General features: G+C 48.9%; 1 protein-coding gene across 4 annotated transcripts in view; it reads left to right on the top strand.

The window, feature by feature from the left end:
• The window catches only part of col27a1b (collagen, type XXVII, alpha 1b), a 591175-nt gene that overhangs the window by 289897 nt on the left and 280267 nt on the right, over window positions 1-21011 (top strand). For all 4 annotated transcript variants that reach the window (XM_073052881.1, XM_073052882.1, XM_073052884.1 and 1 more), the window contains exon 18: window positions 19310-19363. In XM_073052881.1, coding sequence (XP_072908982.1) covers window positions 19310-19363 — 54 coding nt within the window. The remainder of the gene's footprint in view (window positions 1-19309; window positions 19364-21011) is intronic.

Here is a 21011-nt window from a genome sequence, read left to right as displayed (position 1 = left end):
TCCACACCACCACACCACACCACCCACCCCCACCACCCCACCACACCATCACCCCACACCACCAGTCCACACCACCACTCCATACTACCACTCCACACCATCACTCCATACTACCACTCCACACCATCACTCCACACCACCCACTCCACACCATCACTCCACACCATCACCTCCATACTATCACTCCACACCATCACTCCACACCATCACTCCATACCATCACTCCACACCACCACCCCACACCATCACTCCACACCACCACCACCACACCACCAGTCCACACCACCACCCCACACCACCACTCCCACACCACGACCCCACCCCACCAACCCACACCATCACTCCACACCATCACTCCATACTACCACTCCACACCATCACTCCACACCACCACCCCACACCATCACTCCACACCACCACCCCACACCACCACCCCCACACCACCAGTCCACACCACCACCCACCCCACCACCGCACACCACCACCCCACCCCCACCCCACCCACCCACCACCCCACACCATCACTCCACACCATCACTCCACACCATCACTCCACACCACCACACCACACAACCACCCCACACCACCACTCCATACTATCACTCCACACCATCACTCCATACTACCACTCCACACCATAACTCCACACCACCAACCCCACACCACCACGCCACACCATCACTCCATACCACCACCCCACACCTACCACTCCACACCACCAACCCCACAACCCACCACCCCCACACCACCAGTCCACACCACCACCCCACCCCACCACCCCACACCATCACTCCACACACACACACCACACCACCACCCACACCACCAGTCCACACCACCACTCCATACTACCACTCCACACCATCACTCCATACTACCACTCCACACCATCACTCCACACCACCACTCCACCACTCATCACTCCACACCACCACTCCATACTACCACTCCACACCATCACTCCATACTACCACTCCACACCATCACTCCACACCACCACCCCACACCACCACTCCACACCACCACCCCACCCCACCTACCCCACACCATCACTCCATACCATCACACCACACCACCACCCCACACCATCACTCCACACCACCACACACCACCACCACCCCACACCACCAGTCCACACCACCAGTCCACACCACCACTCCACACCACCACCCCACACCATCACTCCACACCATCACTCCTCACCACCACCCCACACCATCACTCCACACCATCACTCCATACCATCACTCCATACCATCACTCCACACCACCACACCACACAACCAGTCCACACCATCACTCCATACCATCACTCCATACCATCACTCCACACCACCACACCACACAACCACCCCACACCACCAGTCCACACCACCACTCCACACCACCACTCCATACTATCACTCCACACCATCACTCCACACCATCACTCCTCACCACCACCCCACACCATCACTCCACACCATCACTCCATACCATCACCCCATACCATCACTCCATACCATCACTCCACACCACCACACCACACAACCACCCCACACCACCAGTCCACACCACCACTCCACACCATCACTCCACACCACCACCCCACACCATCACTCCACACCACCCCACACCACCAGTCCACACCACCACTCCATACTATCACTCCACACCATCACTCCACACCATCACTCCATACTACCACTCCACACCATCACTCCACACCACCACTCCACACCACCACCTCACACCACCACCCCACTCCACCACCCCACAACATCACTCCCACACCATCACTCCACACCATCACTCCACACCATCACTCCACACCACCACACCACACACCACCCCACACCACCAGTCCACTCTACCACTCCATACTATCACTCCACACCATCACTCCATACTACCACTCCACACCACCACCTCACACCACCACTCCATACTACCACTCCACACCACCACTCCACACCACCACTCCATACCACCACCCCCACAACCACCACTCCACACCACCACCCCACACCACCACCCCACACCACCATCCACACCACCACCCCACACCATCACTCCACACCAATCACTCCCACACCATCACTCCATACCATCACTCCATACCATCACTCCACACCACCACCACACACCTCCACCCCACACCACCAGTCCACACCACCACCCCACCCCCCACCACCCCACACCATCACTCCACACCATCACTCCATACCATCACTCCACACCACCACCCCACACCACCACTCCACACCACCACCCCACACCATCACTCCACACCATTACTCCACACCATCACTCCATACTACCAATCCACACCATCACTCCACACCACCACTCCACACCACACCACTCCACACCATCACTCCACACCATCACTCCACACCATCACTCCACACACCACCCCACACCACCACACCACACCACCCACACCACACCATCACTCCATACCATCACTCCACACCACCACCCCACACCATCACTCCACACCACACCATCTCCACACCACACCACCACTCCACACCATCACTCCACACCATCACTCCACACCACCACCCCACACCACCACACCACACCACCACACCACACCATCACTCCATACATCACTCCACACCACCACCCCACACCACCACTCCACACCACCACCCCCACACCATCACTCCACACCATTACTCCACACCATCACTCCATACTACCAGTCCACACCACCACACCCACACCATCACTCCATACTATCACTCCACACCACCACCCCACACCACCACTCCACACCACCACTCCACACCATCACTCCACCCACCACCCCACACCACCAGTCCACACCACCACTCCATACTATCCACTCCACACCATCACTCCACACCATCACTCCATACTACCACTCCACACCATCACTCCACACCACCACTCCACACCACCACCTCACACACCACTCCATACTATCACTCCACAACATCACTCCACACCATCACTCCACACCATCACTCCACACCATCACTCCACACCACCACACCACACCACCACCCCACACCCACCAGTCCACACTACCACTCCATACTATCACTCCACACCATCACTCCATACTACCACTCCACACCACCACCTCACACCACCACTCCATACTACCACTCCACACCACCACTCCACACCACCACTCCATACCACCACCCCACACCACCCACTCCACACACCACCACCCCACACACCACCACCCACACCACCAGTCCACACCACCACCCCACACCATCACTCCACACCATCACTCCATACTACCACTCCACACAACCACTCCTCACCATCACTCCACACCATCACTCCATACCACCACCACACACCTCCACCCCACACCACCAGTCCACACCACCACCCCACCCCACCACCCCACACCATCACTCCACACCATCACTCCATACCATCACCTCCACACCACCACCCCCACACCACCACTCCACACCACCACCCCACACCATCACTCCACACCATTACTCCACACCATCTCTCCATACTACCAATCCACACCATCACTCCACACCACCACTCCACACCACACCACTCCACACCATCACTCCACACCATCACTCCACACCATCACTCCACACCACCACCCACACCACCACACCACACACCACACCCACACCATCACTCCATACCATCACTCCACACCACCACCCCACACCATCACTCCACACCACACCACTCCACACCACACCACCACTCCACACCATCACTCCACACCATCACTCCACACCACCACCCCACACACCACACCACACCACCACACCACACCATCACTCCATACCATCACTCCACACCACCACCCCCACACCACCACTCCAACACCACCACCCCCACACCACCCACTCCACACCACCACCCACACCATCACTCCACACCATTACTCCACACCATCACTCCATACTACCAGTCCACACCACCACACACCACACCATCACTCCATACTATCACTCCACACCACCACCCCACACCACCACTCCACACCACCATCCACACCATCACTCCATACCATCACTCCACACCATCACTCCATACTACCACTCCACACCATCATTCCACACCATCACTCCATACTATCACTCCACACCACCACCCCACACCACCACTCCACACCACCACTCCACACCATCACTCCATACCATCACTCCACACCATCACTCCATACTACCACTCCCACACCATCATTCCATACTACACACTCCATACCAACACTCCACACCACCACTCCAGACTACCACTCCTCACCACACCACCACTCCTCACCACCACCCCACAACTTCACTCCACACCATCACTCCACACCATCACTCCGTACCACCACACCACACCACCACCCCACACCACCAGTCCACACCACCACTCCATACTATCACTCCACACCATCACTCCATACTACCACTCCACACCATCACTCCACACCACCACTCCACACCACACCACCACCCCACACCACCACTCCACACCACCACTCCACACCATCACTCCACACCACCACACCTCACCACCACCCCACACCATCACTCCACACCATCACTCCATACCATCACTCCACACCATCACTCCACACCATCACTCCATACTACCACTCCACACCATCACTCCACACCACCACTCCACACCATCACTCCACACCATCACTCCACAACCACCACCCCACACCATCACTCCACACCACCACACCACACCACCACCCCACCACCCCCACACCATCACCCCACACCATCACTCCACACCACCACCCCACACCATCACTCCACACCACCACCCCACACCACCAGTCCACACCACCACCCCACACCACCACCCCCACACCACGACCCCACCCCACCAAACCCACACCATCACTCCACACCATCACTCCACACCATCACTCCATACTACCACTCCACACCATCACTCCACACCCACCACCCCACACCATCACTCCACACCACCACCCCACACCACCACCCCACCCCACCACCGCACAACCACCACTCCATACTATCACTCCACACCATCACTCCACACCACCACCCCACACCACCACTCCACACCATCACTCCATACCATCACTCCACACCATCACTCCATACTATCACTCCACACCATCACTCCACACCACCACCCCACACCCACCACCCACACCACCACTCCAGACTACCACTCCTCACCACACCACCACTCCTCACCACCACCCCACACACCTTCACTCCACACCCATCACTCCACACCATCACTCCATACCACCACTCCACACCACCACCCCCACACCACCAGTCCACACCACCACCCCACCTCACCACCCCACAACATCACTCCACACCATCACTCCACACCACCACCCCACCCCACCAACCCACACCACCAGTCCACACCACCACTCCATACTACCACTCCACACCATCACTCCACACCACCACTCCACACCATCACTCCACACCATCACTCCATACTATCACTCCACACCATCACTCCATACTACCACTCCACACCATCACTCCACACCACCACCCCACACCATCACTCCACACCACCATCCCACACCATCACTCCACACCACCACACCACACCACCACCCACACCATCACTCCATACCATCACTCCACACCACCAGTCCACACACCCACTCCACACCACCACTCCACACCACCACTCCACACCACCAGTCCACACACCACTCCATACTACCACTCCACACCATCACTCCATACTACACTCCACACCATCACTCCACACCACCACTCCACACCATCTCTCCACACCATCACTCCATACTATCACTCCACACCATCACTCCATACTACCACTCCACACCATCACTCCACACCACCACCCCACACCATCACTCCACACCACCACACCACACACCACCACCCCACCACCCCACACCATCACCCCACACCACCGAGTCCACACCACCACTCCATACTACCACTCCACACCATCACTCCATACTACCACTCCACACCATCACTCCACACCACCACTCCACACCATCACTCCACACCATCACTCCATACTATCACTCCACACCATCACTCCACACCATCACTCCATACCATCACTCCACACCACCACCCCACACCATCACTCCACACCACCACCCCACACCACCAGTCCACACCACCACCCCACACCACCACCCCACACCACGACCCCACCCCACCAACCCACACCATCACTCCACACCATCACTCCACACCATCACTCCATACTACCACTCCACACCATCACTCCCACACCACCACCCCACACCATCATTCCACACCACCACCCCACACCACCACCCCACACCACCAGTCCACACCACCACCCCACCCCACCACCGCACACCACCACCCCACCCCACCACCGCACACCACCACCCCACCCCACCACCCCACACCATCACTCCACACCATCACTCCACACCATCACTCCACACCATCACTCCACACCACCACACCACACAACCACCCCACACCACCACTCCATACTATCACTCCACACCATCACTCCATACTACCACTCCACACCATAACTCCACACCACCACCCCACACCACCACTCCACACCATCACTCCATACCACCACCCCACACCACCACTCCACACCACCACCCCACACACCACCCCACACCACCAGTCCACACCACCACCCCACCCCACTACCCCACACCATCACTCCACACCACCACACCACACCACCACCCCACACCACCAGTCCACACCACCACTCCATACTACCGACTCCACACCCATCACTCATACTACCACTCCACACCATCACTCCACACCACCACTCCACACCATCACTCCACACCATCACGCCATACTATCACTCCACACCATCACTCCATACTACCACTCCACACCATCACTCCACACCACCACTCCACACCACCACTCCACACCACCACTCCACACCACCAGTCCACACCACCACTCCATACTACCACTCCACACCATCACTCCATACTACCACTCCACACCATCACTCCACACCACCACTCCACACCACCACTCCACACCACCACTCCACACCACCAGTCCACACCACCACTCCATACTACCACTCCACACCATCACTCCATACTACCACTCCACACCATCACTCCACACCACCACTCCACACCATCACTCCACACCATCACTCCATACTATCACTCCACACCATCACTCCATACTACCACTCCACACCATCACTCCACACCACCACCCCACACCATCACTCCACACCACCACACCACACCACCACCCCCACCACCCCACACCATCACCCCACACCACCAGTCCACACCACCACTCCATACTACCACTCCACACCATCACTCCATACTACCACTCCACACCATCACTCCACACCACCACTCCACACCATCACTCCACACCATCACTCCATACTATCACTCCACACCATCACTCCATACCATCACTCACACCACCACCCCCACACCATCACTCCACACCACCACCCCCACACCACCAGTCCACACCACCACCCCACACCACCACCCCCACACCACGACCCCACCCCACCAACCCACACCATCACTCCACACCATCACTCCACACCATCACTCCATACTACCACTCCACACCATCACTCCACACCACCACCCCACACCATCACTCCACACCACCACCCCACACCACCACCCCACACCACCAGTCCACACCACCACCCCCACCCCACCACCGCACACCACCACCCCACCCACCCACCCCCCACACCATCACTCCACACCATCACTCCACACCATCAATCCACACCACCACACCACACAACCACCCCACACCACCACTCCATACTATCACTCCACACCATCACTCCATACTACCACTCCACACCATCACTCCACCACCACCACCCCACACCACCACTCCACACCATCACTCCATACCACCACCCCACACCACCACTCCACACCACCACCCCACAACCACCACCCCACACCACCAGTCCACACCACCACCCCACCCCACCACCCCACACCATCACTCCATACCATCACTCCACACCACCCACCACACCACACCACCACCCCACACCACCAGTCCACACCACCACTCCATACTATCACTCCACACCATCACTCCATACTACCACTCCACACCATCACTCCACACCACCACTCCACACCATCACTCCACACCATCACTCCATACTATCACTCCACACCATCACTCCATACTACCACTCCACAACCATCACTCCACACCACACCCCACACCATCACTCCACACCACAACCCCACACCATCACTCCACACCACCACACCACACCACCACCCCACACCACCAGTCCACCCCACCACCCCACACCATCACCCCACACCATCACTCCACACCATCACTCCATACCATCACTCCACACCACCACCCCACACCATCACTCCACACCACCACCCCACACCACCAGTCCACACCACCACCCCACACCACCACCCCACACCACGACCCCACCCCACCAACCCACACCATCACTCCACACCATCACTCCACACCATCACTCCACACCATCACTCCATACTACCACTCCACACCATCACTCCACACCACCACCCCACACCATCACTCCACACCACCACCCCACACCACCACCCCACCCCACCACCGCACACCACCACCCCACCCCACCACCCCACACCATCACTCCACACCATCACTCCACACCACCACACCACACAACCACCCCACACCACCACTCCATACTATCACTCCACACCATCACTCCATACTACCACTCCACACCATCACTCCACACCACCACCCCACACCACCACTCCACACCATCACTCCATACCACCACCCCACACCACCACTCCACACCACCACCCCACACCACCACCCCACACCACCAGTCCACACCACCACCCCACCCCACCACCCCACACCATCACTCCATACTACCACTCCACACAACCACTCCTCACCACCACCACACACCTCCACCCCACACCACCAGTCCACACCACCACCCCACCCCACCACCCCACACCATCACTCCACACCATCACTCCACACCATCACTCCATACCATCACTCCACACCACCACCCCACACCATCACTCCACACCATCACTCCACACCACCACCCCACACCATCACTCCACACCATCACTCCACACCATCACTCCACACCACCACACCACACCACCACCCCACACCATCACTCCACACCATCACTCCACACCATTACTCCACACCATCACTCCATACTACCACTCCACACCATCACTCCATACCACCACTCCATACTACCACTCCACACCATCACTCCACACCACCACCCCACACCACCACTCCACACCACCAGTCCACACCACCACTCCATACTATCACTCCACACCATCACTCCACACCATCACTCCATACTACCACTCCACACCATCACTCCACACCACCACCCCACACCACCACTCCACACCATCACTCCACACCACCACCCCACACCACCACTCCACACCATCACTCCATACCATCACTCCACACCATCACTCCATACTATCACTCCACACCATCACTCCATACTACCACTCCACACCATCACTCCACACCACCACCCCACACCACCACTCCACACCACCACCCCACCCCACCACCCCACACCATCACTCCATACCATCACTCCACACCACCACCCCACACCATCACTCCACACCACCACACCACACCACCAGTCCACACCACCAGTCCACACCACCACCCCACACCATCACTCCACACCATCACTCCTCACCACCAACCCACACCATCACTCCATACCATCACCCCATACCATCACTCCAGACCATCACTCCACACCACCACCCCACACCACCACCCCACACCATCACTCCACACCACCTCACCACACAACCACCCCACACCACCAGTCCACACCACCACTCCATACTATCACTCCACACCATCACTCCACACCATCACTCCATACTACCACTCCACACCATCACTCCACACCACCACTCCACACCAGCATCCCACACCACCATCCCACACCACCACTCCACACCTCCACTCCACACCACCACTCCACATCATAACTGTGTAACAATTACAGCACGGAAACAGGCCATTTCGGCCTTTCTAGTCCATGCCGAACGCTTACTCTTACCTCGTCCCACTGGCCCGCACTCAGCCCATAACCCGCCATTCCTTTGCTGTCCATATGCCTATCGAATTTTACTTTAAATGACAATACTGAACCTGCCTCTACCAGTTCTACTGGAAGCTCGTTCCACACAGCTATGACTCTCTGAGTAAAGAAATTCCCCCTCGTGTTACCCTTAAACTTTTGCCCCCTAACTCTCAACTCATGTCCTCTTGTTTGAATCTCCCCTACTCTCAATGGAAAAAGCCTATCCACATCAACTCTATCTATCCCCCTCATAATTTTAAATACCTCTATCAAGTCCCCCCTCAACCTTCTACGTTCCAAAGAATAAAGACCTAACTTGTTCAACCTTTCCCTGTAACTTAGGTGCTGAAACCCAGGTAACATTCTGGTAAATCTCCTCTGTACTCTCTCTATTTTGTTGACATCTTTCCTATAATTCGCTGACCAGAACTGTGCACAATACTCCAAATTCAGCCTTACCAATGCCTTGTACAATTTTAACATTACATCCCAACTCCTATACTCAATGCTCTGATTTATAAAGGCCAGCATACCAAAAGCTTTCTTCACCACCCTATCCATATGAGATTCCACCTTCACGGAACTATGCACCGTTATTCCTAGATCACTCTGTTCTACTGCATTCTTCAATGCCCTACCATTTACCATGTATGTCCTATTTGGATTATTCCTACCAAAATGTAGCACCTCACACTTATCAGCATTAAACTCCATCTGCCATCGTTCAGCCCACTCTGCTAACTGGCCTAAATCTCCCTGCAAACTTTGAAAACCTACTTCATTATCCACAACACCACCTACCTTAGTATCATCTGCATACTTACTAAGCCAATTTACCACCCCATCATCCAGATCATTAACGTAAATGACAAACAACATTGGACCCAATACAGATCTCTGAGGCACACCACTAGTCACCGGTCTCCAACCTGACAAAAGTTATCCACCACTACTCTCTGGCATCTCCCATCCAGCCACTGTTGAATCCATTTTACTACTTCAATATTAATACCTAACGATTGAACCTCCCTAACTAACTGTCCATGCGGAACCTTGTCAAAGGCCTTACTGAAGTCCATATAGACAACATCCACTGCTTTACCTTCGTCAACTTTCCTCGTAACCTCTTCAAAAAAGTTCAATAAGATTTGTCAAGCATGACCTTCCATGCACTAGTCCATGCTGACTGTTCCTAATCAGACCCTGTCTATCCAGATAATTATATATACCATCTCTAAGAATACTTTCCGTTAATTTACCCACCACTGACGTCAAACTGACAGGCCTATAATTGCTAAGTTTACTCTTAGAACCCTTTTTAAACAATGGACCCACCTGAGAAATACGCCCATCCTCCAACACCATCACTGTTTCTAATGACATTTGAAATATTTCTGTCAGAGCCCCTGCTATTTCTATTACACTAACTTCATTCAAGGTCCTAGGGAATATCCTGTCAGGACCCGGAGATTTATCCACTTCTATATTCCTTAAAAGCGCCAGTACTTCCTCCTCTTTAATCGTCATAGTTTTCATAACTTTCCTACTCGTTTCCCTTACCTTACACAATTCAATATCCTTCTCCTTAGTGAATTCCGAAGAAAATAAATTGTTCAAAATCTCCCCCATCTCTTTCGGCTCCATACATAGCCGTCCACTCTGATTCTCTAAGGGACCAATTTTATCGCTCACTATCCTTTTGCTATTAATATAATTGTAGAAACCCTTCGGATTTATTTTCACTTTACTTGCCAAAGCAACCTCGTATCTTCTTTTAGCTTTTCTAACTTCTTTCTTAAGATTCTTCTTACTTTCTTTATATTCCTCGAGCACCTCATTTACTCCATGCTGCCTATATTTATTGTAGATATCTCTCTTTTTCCTAACCAAGTTTCCAATATCCCTTGAAAACCATGACTTTCTCAAACTTTTAACCTTTCCTTTCAACCTAACAGGAACATAAAGATTCTGTACCCTCACAATTTCACCTTTAAATGACCTCCATTTTTCTATTACATCCTTCCCATAAAACAAATTGTCCCAATCCACTCCTTCTAAATCCTTTCGCATCTCCTCAAAGTTAGCCTTTCTCCAATCAAAAATCTCAACCCTGGGTCCAGTCCAATCCTTCTCCATAATTATATTGAAACTAATGGTATTGTGATCACTGGACCCGAAGTGCTCCCCAACACGTACCTCTGTCACCTGACCTATTTCATTCCCTAACAGAAGATCCAACACTGCCCCTTCTCCAGTTGGTTCCTCTATGTATTGCTGCAAAAAACTATCCTGCACACATTGTACAAACTCCAAACCAACCATCCCTTTTACAGTATGGGCTTCCCAGTCTATGTGTGGAAAATTAAAATCTCCCACAATCACAACCCTGTGCTTACTACAAATATCTGCTATCTCCTTGCAAATTTGCTCCTCCAATTCTCGCTCCCCATTAGGTGGTCTATAATACACCTCTATAAGTGTTACTACACCTTTCTCATTCCTCAATTCCACCCAAATAGTCTCCCTAGACGAGCCCTCTAATCTGTCCTGCCAGAGCACCGCTGTAATATTTTCTCTGACAAGCAACACAACACCTCCCCCTCTTGTCCCTCTGATTCTATCACACCTGAAGCAACAAAATCCAGAAATATTTAGTTGCCAATCACACCCCTCCTACAACCATCTTTCACTAATAGCTACATCATATTTCCAGGTATCAATCCATGCTCTAAGCTCATCCACCTTTTTTACAATGCTCCTAGCATTAAAATAAATGCATTTAAGAAATTCTCCACCTCCTCCTCTCTGTTTATCTCTAAGAGTACAAAGAAATTTATTGTCATCTTTTTCTTCCTTCTCCCATACATCTGTTCCTACACTCTGGTTCCTCTCCCCCCTCGTATCTAGTTTAAATCCACTGGAGCCTCTCTAGCAAACCTACCTGCAAGAATATTTGTCCCCCTCCAGTTCAGATGTAAACCGTCCCACCGGAACAGGTCCCACCTTCCCTGGAAAACTGCCCAATTATCTATAAATCTGAAGCCCTCCCTCCTGCATCATGTCTTCAGCCACGTGTTGATCTATCTGCACTATCTTACTATTTCTAAACCCACCTGCACGTGGCACTGGTAGCAATCCTGAGATTGCTAACCTGGAGGTCCTGTCCTTTAACTTGGCACCTAGCTTCCTAAACTCACCTTTCAGGACCTCCTCTCCCTTCCTACCCACGTCATTGGTCCCTACATGGACCATGACATCTGGCTGCTCACCCTCCCTCTTGAGAATACTGAGAACTCGATCCAAGATATTGTGGACCCTGGCACCAGGGAGGCAACAGACCATTCGGGATTCTCGATCTCTTCCACAGAACCTCCTATCTGTCCCCCTAACTATTGAATCCCCTATCACTACATCACTACTGCTCTCCTCTTTTCTCTCCTTCCCTTCTTAGCTGAGGGTGCAGTCTCGGTGCCAGAGACGCAACCACTGCAACTTGTCCCTAGTAGGTCGTCCCCACCAACAGTATCCAAAACGGTATACTTATTGTTGATGGGAACAGCCACAGCAGTGCTCTTTCTGTCTATTCTGTCTATTCCCCTTCCCTCTCCTGACAGTCACCCAACTACCTGTCTCCTGACTCCTAGGGGTGACTATCTCCTTGAAACTCCTGTCTATTTCTGCCTCTGCCTCCCGAATGATCCGAAGTTCATCCAACTCCAGCTCCAGTTCCAGTTCCCTAACACGGTCTGTCAGGAGCTGCAGCTGGATGCACCTTTTGCAGGTATTTTTGCATATCATCAGGGACAGCTGTGCTCGCCCTGACTTCCCACATACTGCAAACGGAACACTCAACTGCCCTAACTGCTGCCTCCATTACCTACTCCTAAGGTAATTAGATTAATTAAAGGAGCTTACCCGGCCTCACCTCACCTGGAGTGAAGCTCGTACTCAGCCTCTGCTCGCTATTTAAATTCTCCCGCTGATCTCAGAGGTGGACCTCCACGCACTTGTGCAGTCGTGCCCCGTTCAACCTCACCTCTGCCTGTTCTCGCCGAAGTCTGATTGAGCCAAAGCCGTCCCACTCTGCCTCAGTCCACTCCGACGATGGCCGCTATATATGGCGGTCTTTCTTTTAAACCTTTGGCGCGCTACGTCACACGCCTGCGCAGTCTAGCCTCTTTGCTAAAAACAGTTAAAAAAAACAGCTTCTCTCCAAGCTTCTTTTACCTCTTCCCTCTCCGCCTCTTGCTGCAATTTAAATTGCTTCGATTTCAATCACTCCACACCATCTTTCCATGCCATCTTTCCATACCATCTTTCGTCACCATCACTCCACATCACCAGTCCACACCATCACTCCATACCACCACTCCATACCACCAGGAATTTCAAAATATGCAAAAATACCAACAGCTGAATTTTGAATCTGCTAAGATACATAGATTCTGAATTTGTGCAGTGGTGTAAAATCACCAAATCAGGAGTTTGTGTCATATTTCAGCTGAGCCTTCTGCCTTATTTAACACTGTTGAGCAATGTCAGGAACTCCCAGTTCCATTTACATTTTTTAAGTGTGGGGTAAGAGAGAGCTGGTGATAACAGTGGGCTCGTCACTTGCGTAGCCACATTTATTTCCCAACTGCAGTTGCCATGAAACGATAGAGATGATTCTCTCCTTTGAGCTGTTGAAGGCTTCGTAGTGACAGTGATGTTGGGTAACTAATCAGTAGCAAAAGAGGAACAATATAAATATCCAAACCAATATGACTTAATAACTTAAGAGGGAGAATTGGGTTGGTCTTACAACATTGCTGTTCACGGGCTTCTTGGTGCTTTTTGTTACAAGAGAAGGAGCAGTTTTCAAAATACTTGACTGATGTTCTGCACTCATCCGCTGGATTAAAGGTGGGAGGAATGATACTAAGTCCAGTGTCAGATCACAAAACCATATGGAAAAGGACTAAGTATTCTTTGTATCTTTGGAGATGGAGGGAAGCCTTTGAGGGTTCAAAAAGGGAGTCTGTCATTGTAGAGTAACACTTCAGGCAACAGTGTTGCATAGCAGTTAGCTTTGCAATGTGAGTGACCCGGGTTCAGTTCCCGCTACTGCCTAGAAAGAATTTGTATGTTCTCCCCGTGACTGTGTGTGTTTCCTCTGGGTGCTCCAGTTTCCTCCCACATTCCAACATGTACAGGTTAATAGGTTAATTGATCACTTGGGGGTAATTGGGCAGTGCGGGCTCATTGAGCCAGAATGGCCTGTTACCACGTTGCATCTCTAAAATAAATTTCTCCTTCAGTTCTTGTGACCAACTTTCCTAAACTTCCAGTTATGTAGAGGGCACAGCAACAGTTATGTGGAAATCTCCTAGGATCTGTTTTGTTTAAGTTAGCACAAGCGAAGCCTGCTTAGGATACTACTTTTGGTGCTATGTGAAGGAAGAGTTGCTTCACTATTGGAACAGTTACAAATATATTTCTGGTTAAAGAGATAAGATGGTTTTCATGATGTAGTATTAAATAATGAACAGGCATCAGCTGTGTTAAATTTGAGCTATATTAATGGGCATCAGCCTCAAAGAGTTTTTCTAACCTTCCACCTTTAAAAATGATTGTGTACTAGAATTTATGAATTTGTGGTTTGCTGGAATTCATTCATATTACAAGCCATAGCTACTAGTTTATATACCACAGTTTCATCCAGACTATGTAAAAAAATAATTCACTTTGATTGAGAAATGGTCAGGGATTATCAGAAATGGGCTGTATTCGTGAATGAATACCATGTGGACTGACTTTTTTGTTCAAAACCTTGTGAGTGGGATCTAAATGGACAATGACCTGCATAATTATTTTTCTATAAATTCTGATAGGGATAAATTGATCTGACTTTGCAACTTACATTTGGAGATGCTGACTTTTAATTGTTGTCAACAAGAAATATCCCATTTGTTGCAGATTGTTCATAATTAATATCAATATTATGTATTCTAAAACAACTTAAAAAGTTACTAGCATTCAGGTGCAGATGAGGAATGATGTATAGGGTACAGGAAGGTCTCTGAGAAGACTGGAAGTCTGTCTTACCATTGTCATTTGATGAAGGATTGTTTTCTTAGCATTATGTGATGGCACAGGAAATATTAAAACAAGCTTTGGATAAGGCTAATCCCAGAAGGCAAGTTATTATTTCAAGATGAATTGTTTTTTGTAAATGTGCTGTCATTAATTTACTATATTTAGTTATAATGGGAAAATATCAAAAGCATTCATGTCAACTTGAAACGTTGGAACTTTAGTGAAGGAAACAAATAAGTACTAAAATTAAATTAGTACCGTATATATTTGTATTCCACTGCTTCAAGGAATTTTATGCAGAGAGTGAATGAAAAATTTAGGTGGCCACCAGAATTTAGTTCCAATAAGAATCCCTATTATGAGAAGCTGCTGTGCAGGAATGGTGAAGATTCAAATTAGCTGCTAGGCTTAGATTAATTTATCACAGATGTTTAAATATATTTTCACACCCAAACTACTGGTATGTGATCCACTCGGAGAAATGCTCCATTTCTGCTTTAAGTTACTTCTAGTACTTACCATATTGATAAACTGTATTTAACTATACTGATTACAGAGGGAGCTGTTTGACCTTTTCACCATCTATTCTGTGAAATATTATTATTAACTTAGTTTAATAAGACTAAGATCCAACCAATAAAGGGAAATACATCTAACCTCTATTAATCAAAATGAATTATGCCATTATTGCTAGCATCAAGTAATTCAAGACATTTTTTTAAAAATTTACTTTCCCCTTAATATAGCTGGCACAGCATTTTCAAAGAATGGAAATGTTTATCTCAGGGAAACTCAACAAATTATTTAAAAAATGCACTTAGTGGATGGGTCTGCACTGTAAATAGTCTGATGGTGTTGGAGCATTATTTATATTGATGAAACCATGGAGTAGGACCCAGGAAACTGAAGTTGAATAGAAGATTGTTTAATGTCATTTTATTTATTGGGATACAGTGCGGGATGGGCCCTTCCAGCCCTTTGAGCCTCACTGCCCTGCAGTTCCCTGGAATTAATCCCAGCCTAGTCACAGGACAATTTACAATCACCAGTTAACCTACCAGCCAGAACGTCTTGCTGTGGCAGGAAACCAGAACACCCCAGAGGAAACCCATGCGGTCATATTAAGAATGTACAAACTCCTTACTGGAGGCGGCAGGAATTAAACCCAGGATGCTGTAAAGCCTGTGCTAGCCCCTACACTACCGTGCAGACCCAGTGCACAAACATGAAGGAGAATTAAATAATTGTTAGTCGGCATCCAATAGCACAAAAAAGCAACAATAAGATTTTTAAAAACACAATAATAGTAAAAAAAAAGCAGTAGATGTAAATATATAAATATAGCTTGATTGTATGTCCATAAAGTGAGGAGAGTCTTACAGGTGATTTACAGGAAATGATAAAGTAGTGATGGTTTGGGGTGTGGAGGGATGGGTTAGTCGAGGGAGGTGTTGATCAGCCTTACTGCTCAGGGAAAGTAACTGTTTTAGACTCCTCCTTGATGGGAGTGGGACCAAGCAACCCAAGGACAGGGTGGGTGGGATCTTTCATGATGTTTCTGGCCCTTTTTTGGCACCTGTCTGTGTGGAGGGTAGGCTGGTGCCGGTGATGTGTTGGACAGTTTTGGTGTTGAGGATACAGGGGACTGGCTTGCCCATAAAAGGCTGCAATTCTGGCAGGAGGTCTGTGACCAGAGGTGCTGGGATCTCTGTTATTTGATATGTACAGTATATCAATAACCTTGATGAATATGTATATAGGTGGATAAGCAAGTTTGCAGTTAACACCAGGATTGGTAGACTTGTGGACAATATATAAGGGACTATAAAAGAATGCAGTGGGACATAGATAAGTTACACATATGGCTAGAGAAGTGACAGGTGGAAATTAATGCTGGAAAGTATGAGGTGTTGCACTTTGGAAGGTCAATTATATAGTTAATGGTAGGCCCCTTAATAGCATTGACTTACAGAAGGATCTTAGGGTCCAGGTCCACAGTTCACTGAAAGTGTGCATTTGCATAAGGTGGTAAAGAAGACATATGGAATGCTTGCGTGGTACGAGATTTGAGAAATGAAGTCATGTTGCACCTGTATCAAACTTCAGTCAGACCACACATGGAATATTGTGCCCATTTCTGATCACCCCATTATAGAAAGGGTGTGTAGAGTTGAAAGGGTGCAGAAGAACTTTACCAGAATGCTGCCTGGATTAGAGAGTATGAACTACAAGGAAAGGTCGAATAAACTTGGGATTAGACTTCCTAGAGTGGTGGAGGCTTGAGGGGAGACCTAATGGATGTTATTAAAATAATGAGAAGCATAGATAGGGTCGGCATTCAGAAACTGTTTGCCAGGGTAGAAATGTCAAACACCAGAGGACATGCTTTTAAGGTTAGAGGGGAGAAGGTTTTTACACAGAGAGTGATAGTTGCCTGGAATGAGTTACCAAGGGTAGTAGTGGGATTAGGCAGTTTAGTAGAGCTTAAGAGGCTTTCAGATAGACACATGAATAAGAAGAGAACAGGTGGATGTGGATGATACACAGGATGAGGACAGTTAGTATAAACTGGTAAAAAGTTCAGCACAAACTCATGGGCTGAATGCCCTGTGCAATGCTGTACTGTTGTATGAGTTATGATTATTGTTAAATTAGCTCCATCCTGATAGGTCATGAAATCAAAGAGACTATTCAGACGATCATATCTTCTTGCTTTGTTCATGGATAACGGTGAGTATGGGGGTTCCCATTATTCTTCACTCCCCTAGGAATCAAACAGGTTTATTAATACACCACAATTCCCAGGCGAGTACCTGACATTATTGATCCAGTTTTTTTTTGGTGGTATTATTTGACTCAGAAACAAGAAGCAATAATATTAATGCACTCCATCCATTCAGTAACAGGTAAAAGTTACTTCTAACTTTTATTATGTTTAAATGCACAACTTTTACTGCTGTGATCAATATGCAGATGAAATTACTTGAATAATTTTTTTCACTATATTAGAAATTAGTGTTCTGAACTTAATGGTTATTGAGGAAAATATTGCCATCGGAAGCATAAATCGTTAATGTTAACTAAATTACTCTGAATCAGTAAATTTGCTGTTGTTTCACTACAGGGTAATCCAGGATTACAGGGTTTGCCTGGAATGAGGGGGAAAATTGGGATACCTGTGAGTATTTGATTATTTCTCATTCTTGCTATTCGGATATACATGTCACTTTTTTAAAATATCACAGCCATTCTAAACCTTGCAATTTACTTGATGCAGCTTTATATATATTTCAGCTTCAGAAATGTGTAGAAGTGCTTCTATATTAATGCTATTCCACACTCTTTGATACAAATGTTTGATGTAACCACAATATTTTTCTTCTTTTGATTTGAAGATTCAGATCAAAAGTCACTGCTCCCGTAATTTATTTGCTCAATACCCGTTTCTCAGGCATTCTGCAAAGAAAATCACTGTACTGCAATATTAAGCAGTTTTTCCATATATTTTGTAGATATTTAATGATAGCTATTAATATCCTATGGCTTTTCTGGTTCAAAATAATTGTGTATTTTAGCCCTGCCCAAATGACACAATGATGGCACAATATCCAAGATTAATCGAGCTTGGCAATCAGCTTGCAAAGATTTCATCGGCTAATGGCCAAGCTTGCCAAGCGCTGCAACATCAAATGCCTCAACCTGAGCTACCAATATTCATCACCATCCTATCCAAAATTAATCTCCAGCAACGTTTTTAACAAAAACACAAGAGAGTCTGCAGATGCTGGAAAGCCAAAGCAACACACACAAAATGCCAGAGGAACTCAGCAAGTCAGGCAGCATCTGTGGAAATGAATAGATAGTCAACATTTCAAGCTGAGACCCTTCTTCAGGACTGAGAGGAAGGGGGAAGATGCCAGAATAAAAGCTTGGGGTGAGGGGAAGGAGGTTAGCTGGACAAAGAGAGGTAAAGCCAGGTGGGTGGGAAAGGTCAAGGGCTGGAGAAGAAGGAATCTGATAGGAGAGTGGACAATAGGAGAATGGGAATGAGGAGGGGACCCAGGGTGAAGTAATAGGCCAGATGACAAGAGATAAATGGTCAGAGTGAGAAATAGAGGAATGGGAGGGAAGAATTTGTTTACTGGAAGGAGAAATCAATATTCATGCCATATTTTAACATTATTGATATGATGGCCAGATTGTTCATATACTCAAGGAGAAAACAGCTTCTTATGAATACTGAAGCTTTGTGGCAGTGTTTGTTAGAGAAATATTTGACACTGAGTGGATAGGAAAAGAACATATGTTCATAATGAAGTTCTAATGCATGATCAGGCCCTTTTGCATTGTTCATGGATTATGACTAGTATAGGGGTTCCCATTATTCTTCACTCCCCTGTGAATCAAACAGGTTTATTAATACACTACATTCCTACTCAGACCATAGGCAGAGTGTTTTGCACAACTCTACAATACGTTTCTTAAGTAAACTGATTTTAGTTGGGATCCTAAAGATCATATCATCGGATTTCAGTAGATCCCTTCTTAAAGTCTAGCTGCCAAAAGAAATCCTGCAGGTGAAGAAATTTTTCATGTTCAATAGATAAGAAATGAGTAAAAATAGGAGAAAGACATTTGACAAAGGAAGTAGTACACAATGTCTTATCCACCCAGGTTTCACAGAGACCCACTTTCTTAACACTCCTGATATTGCAACATTGAAGGAAACCATCTGGAAAATGGGGCGTATACTGGCTTGCAGCATCCCAACATGCCAGTCCGATATTTTCCTGCAACCTTTCTTCTCTCACATGTCCATCAATTCC

The sequence above is a fragment of the Hemitrygon akajei genome, chromosome 7 (assembly GCF_048418815.1).
Source record: "Hemitrygon akajei chromosome 7, sHemAka1.3, whole genome shotgun sequence".
In the NCBI taxonomy this organism is placed as follows: Eukaryota; Metazoa; Chordata; class Chondrichthyes; order Myliobatiformes; family Dasyatidae; genus Hemitrygon; species Hemitrygon akajei.
Note: the sequence above shows the minus strand (reverse complement) of the source record. Positions and strands in the feature narration are given on the sequence as shown.